This window comes from Paramormyrops kingsleyae, chromosome 13 (genome assembly GCF_048594095.1).
Source record: "Paramormyrops kingsleyae isolate MSU_618 chromosome 13, PKINGS_0.4, whole genome shotgun sequence".
Classification (NCBI taxonomy): Eukaryota; Metazoa; Chordata; class Actinopteri; order Osteoglossiformes; family Mormyridae; genus Paramormyrops; species Paramormyrops kingsleyae.
The window spans coordinates 27,890,903-27,905,560 of NC_132809.1; the positions used below are offsets into that span (position 1 = coordinate 27,890,903).

Genomic DNA, 14,658 nt, shown 5'->3' on the forward strand with positions numbered 1-14,658 from the left:
TATGCTTTTATTGAAGTTCATCCTCTCCAGCCAGCAGTGCAGTGGAAATCACACAACGTCTCCTGGTCAATCAGTCAGAAAATCCCACAGAAGGTGGTGTGTGACGGTAAAGACGCATTACAGGAAATGCAGAGGACAGGCATCTGGAAAATGGCAAAACACCGTTTAATTAATCATTAATTATTCAAAACTGCCAGCAGATGTTATTGTTCATAGAAGGAGAATATATAGGACTGATTTTGTTGAGACACCTTTATTAACCACTGAACAATGAAACATTCCTCAATGCTACGTTTCGTTGAACACATTTCATGAGGCAAATCACGGTCAGTACTTCTGGAATCAGCATATTTAAATATATCTGCACTAACAATATCAGCGATTATTTTTAATAGTCTAGTGAAAGTAATCAGCACAAAATAGTCTTGTACGTATATTATTTATTTATGCATCACCCAACAAAGTCATCGTCAGTTTGCTTCAGTTTACACATAGTGCTTGTGGTGGGGGGTGGGGGGGCAAAACATATTTCTTAAGGAACATTAAAATGACTTAAAACCTGCTAGTTAATTTGGTGTATTTTTACTATATCAGTCACAAATATGTATTCAAATAGACTTATAGATTTTCTTATCAAAAAGGAGAATATCAAAGATAAACACAGATATAACTTTTTTTAACTCTTTTGGGAAGGACTTGAAAATGAACCCCAACATTGGTATATCGCTGATTTGTGACAAATGACAAATATTTCAGATTGACTATTGCTCCTTTATCAAAGGTTTTTAAGCCTTCATTATATTTCAGGTCGCATATTGTGAAAGGAACACGACCACTGAGAATTATGAACTAGCTCTTTAAAAACAATACAATTTGAAATATTTCGTACATTCAAAATGCTCCAAAAATACAAGAAAACGAGAGTTCTTACAAAAACAGCCACATATAATCTTAAACAAGCACAATTTATCAGTTTTAAATTTACAAAGATAAATGTCTTATGAATAAGAGAAAAAATGAAGATGACATTAATTGATTTTGTTACATGAAAAACACACGACTCTTGCTTGCACCTTAGTTTTATTTTTAAAAGTCTTACACTGAAAGGTTGTTAAAACTATAGCTCAGTCAGAAGTCATTTTGCATAGGATTTCTCATATAAATTGCTTTATTAATTAGTGTGGGTTCAATGTGTGTGTGTACACCCATGTTTATGGCAGATCTTTATGCTTGCATGGTAGAGGTAAGTAGATAGATGCCGACTGAACTCCAGTCCTCAAGAAAAATGGCTAAAGTTCCCATCAAATGCACTTTAACGATGATTCGTCGTCGTCACTATGACGTCAGTACAGACAAGTGCTACAGTAGTATATCTACACTGCGGGTTGGAAGAGCACCTTGGAACCCATGGAAAGTTAATCCACCTGCCAGGTTACACGTGGGGAAACCTTATGGAAAGTGATCTGCATTTCTGTATGGCAGAGGTGCACACATACATTGACATGCACGCCAATCCCATCGGAAGCATCCTGTAAGGAAATTAACCTTCAAAGACGCACATGTGCATGCAGAGGGTCCCAGGCAGACTGTCCAATTGCACCACGCAACACCATATGGGGTCACCAGCTGCTAGCTGGCTTTTTGTGAGCTTATGCAAATACTGTAAGATTATACAGACCACACTGTGATACAAAAAGGAGCTTCTTGTGGTCTTCCATCCGTGTGTGTTTCTTACGAGGTCAGGGGTTAAAATTCTAGAGCCCTTATTCAGGAAACTCCGAACGGGTCACAAAAGAGAGGAGAGAATGTACAGGATAATCTCATACATTCCAAAAGGTAGCAAAACATGCCATAGAATCATGCAATACTTGCAGGGCCTCCAATATTCATCATACAGACAGAAAAAGACGATCATTCCTAATTCCAAATATGACTTCAAGTGTGGAAAAAAAAAAATCACAAATATTATTATTCTACTCTCTTAAAAATTGATAAAAAGATCCATTTGGAAAGCTGCCTATGTACTGTCACTGAACCAATTATTATTTATGCTGATAAAACAGTAAGAACTTATATATCCTACCTCTTATTATTTTCCATTGAGACAGAGTTAAATTCAAGCCTTTTGAGTCTTGGTCAGTAATACAGGTTAGTGTGTTCCCTGTAAAAGTTGTTCCATATTCATAGTAACATGGAAGCTTTTGGTACGTACTACAAATAAAGGAAAATCTGTCATAAACTATACACTGATTTTATATTTTTTTTTGGGGGGGGGGGTGTGGTCCCACTGAAGCATGTCTTTAGATATGGACACAAACTCTATGTGGCGAAAAACTCTCTAAAGTATGATGGACGCATATCCAGTGAGAAAGTGAGGGTGATTCGATGCAGAGCATGGGGACAGACAGAAAAACAAAGAGTGACGGAGGAGAGAGGACAGGAAAGGTGGAGCGGAAGGAGCCCGGAGACCGACGGCTACGGGCTGTAGACGTTCTGCTGGCGGCGTTTGGCAGACCTCATCTTCTCGAAGCGCGACTCCATCTCCTCCAGGACCTTGGGCGTGTACCTGACCACCAGCTTGACGGTGCTGTGGGCTGCCTTGAGGAGCTCCACGGCCTTCTCGTGGTGCTCGCCCTCCACGCTCTGGGGGGGACACGGGCCGCGCGTCACGCCAAGTGCTGAGCTGCTCTTTCGGAGGATTATGTAGAGGTTTAGCGCCCTGCGGCGGATCTGCCATAATAACCTTCTGAAATTTGGCATTCGGGCAGGATTCCCAAGCTCATCCCTGCTTATCCTTGCAATAAAGGCATGTACATACCGAGGTCAAGATACCCAGATACCCATAACATCATAATAATAATACTTATTATTATTATGAATAATAATTATAATATGACCAAACACTACTCTGTAATAAACTATACACCGATCATATGTGTTGTTGTTTTTTTTTTTGGGGGGGGGGGGGGCATTGAAGCATGTTTTGAGACACCACGATGATTATCAAGTTAATTGTGGTAATCAGAAGGTAAGAGACCTTGTAATAAACTTGTTATCCATCTGAAATTCAGTAATGGCAGTATCATACTATAAAATGTGGATTCTGTTTTGCTATTCATTAGTTCATTTTACTTTATGACTTTTGTGTTAACTTTGTTTTGGCTGTGTTACAGATGGTGTGGTGCTGTGGACAATGTCACTGGTACCTCTCTGTGTTCCTGGGATCATCTCAAGCTCCCTCTTTTGCCACCACTTGAACTGCACGTTTGCATGGGGCCCTCAAGGTTTGGCCCCAGATGGGCACAAAGAGCCACTACACTAAATGTTAAATAAAGGCTTTCTAATTAGCTAACTAGTCTTCAGATTCCATTTGCTATTAACTCCATTTTTGGAAGATCTGGGGCAGTTTTAATTGTAACCTGGTTGGAATAAAAGATTCAATGAGATATAGCTGGTATGACGAGAAATAAAATGTATTTGCTATAATACAACAGGGCTGCATGCTATTGGAAAAATTTCTAATATCGCGATGTGATTTTGTTGCAGTGGATATTGGAATAGATATAAAGCAAGAAAGGAGTTCAAAATAGAGCTGTCACAATTACGGTTTAAGTTAAAGTCCATTACTCAATTATTTAAAAGCATTGATTAAATTTTTCTTTCTCAATTACTCTGGAATATAGCAGAAGGAAGATGGCGCATTGCGGATGAGGGTTCAAATAAAAAACGAAAGCATCAGTTGTGTGGAAACCGTCTGTCAACAGTGAACACTCAACCAATCCACGCAGCCAAACCACAGATGCGTAATTTAAAATTCACTGGCACATCCAATCAGATTTGTGCGATAGGCATTGGCTGGCGTAAATCGCAGAGTGCTCTGTGTGCTTGATCATAGTATTAATTTAGACCTATACTTGATACAGGGTCGTGATTGAGCTGACATGGTAAAAATTGGGTCGCAGTGCAAAAAAGAACTAAGAACTACAGTAATATTACATTATATTATACACTCACCTAAAGGATTATTAGGAACACCATACTAATACGGTGTTTGACCCCCTTTCGCCTTCAGAACTGCCTTAATTCTACGTGGCATTGATTCAACAAGGTGCTGAAAGCATTCTTTAGAAATGTTGGCCCATATTGATAGGATAGCATCATGCAGTTGATGGAGATTTGTGGGATGCACATCCAGGGCACGAAGCTCCCGTTCCACCACATCCCAAAGATGCTCTATTGGGTTGAGATCTGGTGACTGTGGGGGCCATTGTAGTACAGTGAACTCATTGTCATGTTCAAGAAACCAATTTGAAATTATTCGAGCTTTGTGACATGGTGCATTATCCTGCTGGAAGTAGCCATCAGAGGATGGGTACATGGTGGTCATAAAGGGATGGACATGGTCAGAAACAATGCTCAGGTAGGCCGTGGCATTTAAACGATGCCCAATTGGCACTAAGGGGCCTAAAGTGTGCCAAGAAAACATCCCCCACACCATTACACCACCACCACCAGCCTGCACAGTGGTAACAAGGCATGATGGATCCATGTTCTCATTCTGTTTACGCCAAATTCTGACTCTACCATTTGAATGTCTCAACAGAAATCGAGACTCATCAGACCAGGCAACATTTTTCCAGTCTTCAACTGTCCAATTTTGGTGAGCTTGTGCAAATTGTAGCCTCTTTTTCCTATTTGTAGTGGAGATGAGTGGTACCCTGTGGGGTCGTCTGCTGTTGTAGCCCATCCGTCTCAAGGTTGTGCGTGTTGTGGCTTCACAAATGCTTTGCTGCATACCTCGGTTGTAATGAGTGGTTATTTCAGTCAAAGTTGCTCTTCTATCAGCTTGAATCAGTCTGCCCATTCTCCTCTGACCTCTAGCATCAACAAGGCATTTTCGCCCACAGGACTGCCGCATACTGGATGTTTTTCCCTTTGCACACCATTCTTTGTAAACCCTAGAAATGGTTGTGCGTGAAAATCCCAGTAACTGAGCAGATTGTGAAATACTCAGACCGGCCCGTCTGGCACCAACAACCATGCCACGCTCAAAATTGCTTAAATCACCTTTCTTTCCCATTCTGACATTCAGTTTGGAGTTCAGGAGATTGTCTTGACCAGGACCACACCCCTAAATGCATTGAAGCAACTGCCATGTGATTGGTTGATTAGATAATTGCATTAATGAGAAATTGAACAGGTGTTCCTAATAATCCTTTAGGTGAGTGTATATTATATATAAAGAATTACTCGATGAATCATTAGAATACGTGGTAGATTACTTGATTACTGATAAAACCAATAGTGTCAGCCGAAGTTCACAATAAATAAACGTATCAAAAACCTGTCTAGGAATGATTTAACCATCAAGGATGAAAATGATCATGACTGACATAGAGTGCAGAGTTCATACAAAAGCAGTGGCAGTAAACTATACTGATTTTTTTTTAAACATATCCTAGATAATCTTGATAAGGAACAATCATTAAAATGGTAAACGCTTGCTAAGTTTTGTTTGCTATTACAGAGTAAAAATGTTTTAATGAAACTGACCCCCCCACTGCACTGCAAACAGTATAAAAAGCCTGATCTCAACCCGGCTGACTATCGCGATCCTTGCGATGTGAGAACTTCATGTGCATAACATGTGATGTTGGAATTAATATCGCACCTTACCCAGCCCAGAGCAAAATACCCCGCCTTGTGTTGTGATGATGTCCTTCAGCAGCAGTACCAGTTTTTATGCTTGTGGAAAACCAACACAAATAGAACGGTACTCTTTGAAGTACCAGAAGTATGGTACCTTGTGCAGTGGAGAATTGTCCTTACAAACCAGGCGTGACTGTGTATGTCACATGACCCTTGCGCTCACCACTCCGTTGACGGACAGCAGCTGGTCCCCCCTCTTCAGGCCTCCCTGCCGGTCGGCGACACCCCCGGGGATGATGCGTGAGATGTAAATGGGTGAACTCTGCTCCTTGCCCCCCATGATGTTGAAACCCAGGCCCTCCTCCGTCTTGGGCAGCTCGACGACGCGGGGGTGGGAGTGTCCCTCGCTGGCCGCGAATGCTGCCACAGTGGCCTGCCGCGAGTACATCCAAGCACGATCAATATCACCCGCAGCCATTTGACCGCCCTCCCATTAACATAAAAGGACTTCTAATGAACCCGGAAACCTGCAGCTGATGGTAAATTGAAAACGCTAGATTTCCTTGGTAGTATGAAGTTACACCTCTGCATGGCTCAGCCCTTCCATCATTTGTCAACCACTGCAGTCTTGTTTGATCAGAGTTAGAGTACAGGAAGCATCCCGCTATCACATCCAGTCTTAATAGCCCATAAGTGACCGCCAGTTCTTAAATATCACTATGGTCCTTAGTGGGAAGGCATACTGAAGATCACTGGGATCAGCAGAGCCGTTCCCAGTCTTCCCCGCCTAAGTGGAAGGCGGTGACCACAGACATGGTGGTTTCGGTTTGTTTTTCTGCTGAAGAGCACCGGGTTCGAAGCAGGAAACCAAACTTAGCGATGCAAACGGATTAGCTGACTCAGTCAACGGTACGCGGACTTTAAATTTATATTACCATTTTAAAATGGCAGGCAGGAGTCTGTCTTAGAAACTTTTCGAAATACCAGCTCCCATAAAAAAAAAAAAAAAAAAAAGTGTCGTGGCGGCTAGGAGAACATCTCAGAGAGAACCCTGGACGCCCTTCTGCTTTTTATACTCCTGCTTGTGCCGCTGGCCTGGCTCAGCCCCTCTCCGCTGATGCTCGGAACGGAGCCCACACAGGCCAAGGACGAAGTGCGGGGGAGGCCCTCCCCGGGGTAAGTTTAGAACAGAGAGGTGTGATGTGCTGACATGCCAGCAGGTGGGACTGCACTGGCTCCAGCTACCAAAACAGCCGCTCAGGGGTAAAACGGACAAAAAAACAAAAAAACAAAACAGATGTTCTTCAACGGGTCGGAAGCCAGGAGCCCATGTAGGAAGATGAAGGATGCATCCAGTGTGGTGGGCACGATTTGCTCGATGCCCGGAAACCCGCTGGTCATTTATGAGACTGGCAAGAACAAATAAAAATGAAAAGAAAACCTTTGCTATCAGAGTCAAGGCCCTTCTGCTTACCTTGGCAGTGGCATTGGCGCGGACTTCTGGGGTGCTGTTGATGTCCACCGTCTCATAAACGTGTTCGTACACCTAGGAAAGGGACAGGCAGCTGGCTTCAGGCCTGGACACGATCCAAGGGAAGTTTTGTGCAAATTCATGCTCATGAATAACTCAGTGTGACAGTGCTGCAGTTTAATGCAGTTTCAGGGTCCACATTTCACTCACTAAACACAAACCCCGGAGTTCATCGCAGATCAACAAAATCAAATTGCTTAACATTTAAATACCAGCCGATGACCTAACTGCTGCATTTACGATATTTACATTTGTTTAGCAGAGATGTTTATACAAAGTGACATGCATTTTGAGAAAGCAGCGTCAGTCAGTTCCTGCAGCAACTGGAGGTTAAGGACCTTGCTCAGGAGCCCATCAGTGACATCACTCTAGGATTTGATCTGATGACCTTCTGATCACAGGCACAGCATACTAACCCACTGTGCCGTACACCATCCCAAAATAAATGTAATAAATACATTTATTTAAATTATATATAAAGATTTAAACAAGGAATGCTTTCTGACATGCAGCTGTAATCATATCAGTTTTAGTTCATATTTTAATAACAAAATCAGATAAACCAAATCATTGTTAGACAGGGAACCTGATAAAATTCCCAGCCCCGCGGAAAGGCTTCAGCTGTGGAGAGCGGCAGCAGAGCTCTGGCAGGAAAACCCCACCACAGACGCCCTTGGAGCTGGAAGTATTGCATATTCATCACAGCAGGGCAGCGAACTAGAAGAGACCTGCCTTTGCCGCAAGTTTTCAGCCCTTCGAAACGTCTACCTCCCACTAAAACCACATTTATTCATTTAAAAACACATTTCCTCGACATCCCAAGGGCGGAGGGGAGAAATTAACTTTCCCTTTTAGGAACAGTCACTAAAAGACTACAGACATAGCTACCTGAATTTAATAATATGCTTTTTGAAACATATTCTGCAAAAAAGATAAATACAACACAGTATATATAGCTATTACAACACACATTCAGGCAAGTTTATCAGGTAAACCTGCTTGTTAACGTGAACAACCTTCTCCTCTGTAAAGCAAATCATATGCTAGCAACTGAATATATACAGAAGCAGGAGGGTCAGGAAGTTTAGTTATTGTTTGTGTAAACATTGAAATGGCTATGAAGTGTGATACAAGTGATTTAAAATGAGATGTGATTATTGTTGTCAGATGTGGCAGTTCCAGCATCTTAGAAACAAACTCCTTCTTGGGATTTTCACACACTAGTGTTGAATACAGTCATTAAAGGGAGGTCGCAAATGCAGCACTACAACAGTGGTGTGCAAAACAGCTTCTCTGAAAGAGTTATACTGTAGGTGGGTCCAAACCAGTACTAGTGGCTACTAGCTAGGTACACCTACAGTAGTAAAGTGGGTACTAGGTACTAACCAGTACAAGTTAGATATGCTTAATAGTGGGTTCTACCCAGTATTAGTTAGGTATACCTAATAAAGTGGGTCCTACGCAGTACTATCGAGATGAACCTAATAAAGTTTGTAATAAAATGGGTAGCTGGTACTACTTCCGTACAAACCCCCCCCCCACAGTTCGCCACACATGTAAACAGTGAATTATTTGTAAACAGTGTGAAATACAGTTTTACTGCTGCTGTTACTTTTTAAAGTAATAATTCCCTAAATCTTGATGCTACTGAAGTCCATAGGAAACACGCACTCAGTGCTCTCAAGGCGCAGAATCCCCCCTTATGTGCAGCAAAAGGGGGGAGGGATTATAGATCTTTGGTGGGAATGCAATAAAATTAAAATAAAAACTATTTAGTCATGCCATTTTTAGGGGAGACAGGTTCCCTCTTTCTCTTGACAAACACTGCTTGCGAGTCTAATTACAACCTTTGTTTTCCCAAGATGCCAACTTTGATTTTGCGATCTCAAGATCTCAAGTTGACTCTGATTGAGAAAACAACTTTGGGTCTGTTGAGATCACGAGAAAAATATGCCATGATCTCGACACAAGACAGAAGATGATACTGATGGATGTCCTCTATGGATCTCTGTACGATGCAGACTTCAGTGAAAACATACAGACAAAGCAGTTTTGAGTTCACGTGAACGTGATATGTTAAAAGTTCCTTGCTTTAAGTGATCCTTAGGTAATAAATGAAAAGCAATATTATATTTGTCTCTGATCCGAAAAATTACCTGATCTGTGGCTGAAAACCACGATACGGCCCGAGCTGTGAGTTATGTGATCTGTTAGCTAGGTGTGCCTAATGAAACAGATCGTACCCAGTACTAGCTAGATCAGGGGTCACCAACTCCGGTCCTGGAGAGCTACAGTACTATCCAGTAAGTTTTCTATCCTACCTGGCTTCTGATGAGCCACACCTGCTCCTGGTATTTACCTGAGAACTAGTGTGGCTCATCAGAAGCTGGGTATGATAGAAAACTTACTGGGTAGTAGCTCTCCAGGACCGGAGTTGGTGACCCCTGAGCTAGATGTACCTAATACAGTTGCTACTGAGTGTATTTCCCTTTATTGCCAGATAGTAATATGCCCCACTAGATATTTGAAACAAGATATGACACGATCCAAGTTAACTACACCTGCCTTCGATGAACTAACATAAAGACACTTCTAAAATGTCTTTTTCAAATGTGCGCTCAAAGACGCCATCCGGCAAAACGCTTAAATCAGGTTCCGTGCCTGCTGGAAAAAAATCATCCGAGCTCAGTCGATTGGCATTCACGCCTGGGTAGGTGATATTTGTTCACGGATGTCTGCTCGCTGACACGCCGCAGATGTAGCACCCAGCTACATTCCCTGTATTTTTATCTACAAAACAGGCATTCGGAAGGTCCAAAAATAAGGCCAGCTCAGCGTTTGGCAGCTCACTTCCCTTCGAGAAAGGCAGCTGTGAGAACCGCCTTCTATATTTATATCTGGAGCTCATGCAGCGTCACATGTTTGGAGCGCGGGAGGATCTGGAGCGGCTTCGCTCTCCGGTTCAGCCCACCTCTCTCACGGCATTGCAGAACTCGCTTTGGAGCACCTTCTTCAACGCCTGCAGCTTCTGCGGGGGCAGTTCCCCTGTCCTCTGCAGCTTCTCCAGCAGCTCGACGGCCCGCGAGATATCTGTGACACACACAAGACAAATATTTTATACATCACCACCCAAGCTATTTTAACTCCTCCCTCTATTCACTTCTTGAGCGTGACCCGTTCACTTCTCAGGCAACCCACTGATTTTTGCCTGTTCCGTGGCATTAAATTCTGCACGACGTAGCCCCCAAACAATCTCAATTTAGTTCGAATTTTTTTAAAATGTTATTACAGTTTTAATAGAAGCTAATAATCACCAAATACTTCACAAACTAATAAATATTAAATTGTTCTTTTTATCCCCTGCAAGCAGGGCCTCCAACTTACAGGGAATAATTTGGGGGTTGGTGGCAGGATTGGCACTGCAGCCACTGGAAAAAACCTCACACTGGTCCATTCGGACTAGTGTGGTGCTGAGGTATCACCCACTGCATGGCTGCACTCAGGATCTCATCCCTGAGGTGGTTTGTCGTGTGGTGGGTGCGGCGACGCACTGGAATCAGCGTGCGCTCCTTACGCACTGGAATCAGCGTGCGCTCCTTACGCACTGGAATCAGCGTGCGCTCCTTACGCACTGGAATCAGCATGCGCTCCTTACCTCCTCCTCTTTTTATCGATCCACATATGACATCCGATAGGACAGGAGAAAGTTTCTTTTTTTAATGACTGCAGTTAGCAAGAAACTGTCCAGTTATATCAAATCCAGATTTGCATAATTGCAGATGTATAAATTATGGTCTGGGACCATTATGCAGACATGCTAATATCCAGGACTATGCTGTATAGGACCAAAGGGGAGGATCATATTTGACATTCATGTGTTTTAAACTCAGCCAATAGATTAAACATAAATGCCATATAATACTGTTAATGTCCACAGCTACTTGGAGACATCGAAATACATGCTGTTACATACCAAATTCACAAATACAGGATGTCAAGAATTATTCGGCCTAGTGCGGGTACAATACGTCGACATAATTGACACAATTGATTATGCAAGTATGTTGATCAATGTGAGGTATGTGTGGTAATGCATCACATTATCTTAAACTTTAACGAGGGCAGGATGATCTAATAATGGAGACCCTCTGTCTAAAACACTGCAGACATCAAAAGTCTGAATATTTTAAGGAAAAAGCAAACAATAGGTTAGGGGTACACGAATATCTACCGAAGGTGGAACTTGCTGGTGCAGATTAGTGGAATGACATTATGTTGGTTTTTTATTCTGTGCAAAACGATGATCCATCTGCGAATCAGATTTAATAATAAATTATGAACATGTCACACTGAAACCTCTTATAAGTGGTGAATGAGCCAACAGAATCCCTCGTCCTCCACTACGGAACATGGCTGATTGTTTAGCGTAATAATCTCTATTGTTTTAGTAGTTGTGCATTTAGTTCTGGTGCAAACTTTGAATATTAATAAAGTTTAAATATCGGCCAGCAACATCTGCCAAGATTGACACATTCAGCCAAAGCCGATATCTTGCTTTTTAACGAATATCGGCCTGTGTTCAAGTATTACTTAAACTGATCTTTGCACTAATGTTTCACTGCTAATAGATCTTATCTCTGTGTATTTGATTCAGGTTGAAATTGCACTGGTTTGTTTTTTAATATCTGCAGTTTTATTTGAACTTTTAATCTGATCTGGTTCTTTGTATGGATATCCAATTGAAGCTGCACAAGATATTGCACAAACTTCGTTGTGGTGTGATCTTGGACAGCATGATACATATTTCCCTGATCTAGAAGCGTCCACTATAAGCGGACAGGCCGCGCTAGCAGTGCACGCACGCACGCATCACAGGGGCATGGTGGTGGACCCCCGTGAATGGATCCCAGAGCGCTATTTTGAGAAGCCGGCAGTCATGTGATCTCACTGAGAGGCCAATCAGTGTTCAACGCTCATAGGACACGTGACAGCAATGGTCGTGACTCTCAGCACCGGATTACAAATCCATCTCGCGTCCATCATACTCCGGGGCTAATGCATAAGGAAAATGCATTAACTTTGTGCAAATAACTACTGCCAATACATTGCATGTTCCGCATATTCTTAGACGTTGAAAAAATAATCAGTTTTACCTATTTACCTTGGGCTATATGCAGCCCAAATATTACATTACAGAATTTAACTACCTGGATGCTATTATAAAATATATAATAAATATATAACAAATTATTACAATAAATACATTTATACAATACAAACATTACTTACGTCGTCGACATAAACTGACAATAATTACAGGCAATTAAGCTGAGTTCACCTTAGTCCGTTAGATAAAAAAAATGAATATGGTAATTAAATGCATGTATATAGAGTATACGTATGAATATATAATTCGGCGAACACTTGGTATGTGATTTGTAGAGTGAACAAACAAAACGAGACAATCGGAATGCTACCATCAAAACACATCCGAAACCTGTAATTTAGTTTTACCAGACCAGTGACAACTGCCTGAAAGTATCCGAAGCCACATTAAATATTTAATGCCTTTCTAAGCTGTTATCTGGAAAAGCGCCGTCGAGACATTGTAACAGAAACTGCTTTTATCTTAAAAACAAAAGGATTTTGCTACATCGCTTCGCAGTTGTCTGCTTTTGATAAGCTGTCAGGAGCAATCGGATCCGGCATTTTACAATGGAAAGAATGCTTCCCGACTGTTTTTCACATAATCGCTTTTTATTAATTGCGTTTCGATTTTTACCTCTTTCCAGCCTAACCGGTTCGCCCATCGAAGCCATGCTTTCTGGTGTCGGCTTGCTGGGTTTTCGCTCGTAAATCGGTTCCGTTTCGACGCGAAATCCGGAGCCTGAGCCCTACACCCGGGACATCTTTGTCAAAGCGCCGCACTTGGATCCTTAGACATGGTGACACTCGCACATCCACCGCACTCCCCTCTGCTGGTAGGAGTCCATTGCTGGAAGCAGAAATATAGCGACCGGTATTGGTGCACAGGCCCTGAAATAGCACACAGCTCAAATAAAACCTATTATTATTTATTTATTATATTTATCTTTTATAGTCGATTTGTCAGGAAGCGGGTTTATTGTCATGCAAATGAATTGTATCATAGAGTGGTCACAAACGGAAAGCCAAATATTCTCTACCACATTTCAAGCTTTATTTGTGCTTAATTATCTGAACTGTTGCGAGGATTGCGGCCTGAATTTGTGTATGGAGAATAAATGGAAAGTTGTCATAAACGTAGTGATCAAAGCGAAATGGTAAGTGTAAAGAAGTACAAACCAAAAACTGCAGGTCGATTGCTGGAATTTCATATTCTCATAACTGGTGAATATATCTCTGGCATTACATACATGGGGATACTGGTGTGGGTGGCCTATCTGCACCAGGAAGCTGATTATCATCTCAGTAAGGCCCTGTTTTTGAGTTGTGATTTGTTTCGCACTGAAGTTGTCTGAGATAACTTACCTGAAGAGATAATCTCAGATCATTACCCCCATATGACAAAACAGGTACTGGTCTTTATCATGTACAGTGTGTCCCCTTAATTCAGTGTTTCTTTGTTTTTGTCTTTTACCTTATGGGTAATAATATCAGTTCTTAGTGCCTTAAAATATCAAGACCGTATATTGTTCTAAATCAAACATCCTAATTGTTAAAAATATTGATTTCTCAATCAATAAATTTTAATGTAATTCCAGCAATTCACTTTCAGTGATATCTTAATCGCAGTACAGTAGAACAATCTTATGCATTTGTAATAATATACAGGTGTTTATTATTGTAAATATATATAATAGTGAAATGAATGCTATATTTACCGACTATATTTTAAATTATTTTTAATAAATCCACAAGACCTTGCTCAGGATAAGTGGTTGGGAGATGGATGGATTTTTTTTATAAATGTATTATTATTTATAACAATATTATGGAAGTATACTACTGAATGCATTTACTGATTTATGAGATGTATATATACATATTTATACCTTCTATTCTGTCACCTTATCATTCTAAGATACAGAATTGTATATTTACCTTAGGCTAAGTATTTTGTGTATGTTTGAATTAGCGAGTTAATATTATAGGCTAATGGCTGAAACCTTTTTTTGTACCTCTTAATATTGCCATTCCATATCAAGGTAAAATTAGTCTGGAATTAAGAGATTTATAAACCTACAGGTGTTAAGGCTTTGGGCAGTTGATTATATGCAGGCTTGTGTATTATTGCAAAAAGCTGCCACTGAACAGGAAAGATGAAAGATAACTGAATGTTTTTGACTCGGAGTCGGCAAACACAGCCAGTGTCGACCTGCTGTAGGTCATGTTGAGGTTTTGGCACCAGTCTTAGTTGTTGGATTCTAGATCAAGGTATAGGACATCAGTCGCTTCAGCAAAAATAGCCAGGCTTATAATGACAATATTAAAGCATC

General features: G+C 41.3%; 1 protein-coding gene across 2 annotated transcripts; it reads right to left on the bottom strand.

Annotated features, from left to right (window-relative positions):
• LOC111850548 (protein lin-7 homolog C-like) lies at positions 1-13,189 on the bottom strand. 2 transcript variants are annotated; one of them, XM_072698514.1, is made up of 5 exons: positions 12,963-13,189; positions 10,152-10,270; positions 7,124-7,195; positions 5,873-6,082; positions 1-143 (listed from the first exon to the last, which is right to left on the bottom strand). In XM_072698514.1, the coding sequence occupies exons 1-5, from the start codon at positions 12,997-12,999 to the stop codon at positions 75-77; spliced, it is 507 nt and encodes a 168-aa protein (XP_072554615.1). In that variant the 5' UTR covers positions 13,000-13,189; the 3' UTR covers positions 1-74. The 2 variants fall into 2 exon arrangements, with proteins under 2 accessions (XP_072554615.1, XP_023680312.1); XM_023824544.2 differs by lacking the exon at positions 1-143 and adding an exon at positions 238-2,643 and having other exon boundaries at positions 12,963-13,186.
• Between the last annotated feature and the right edge of the window lie 1,469 nt (positions 13,190-14,658).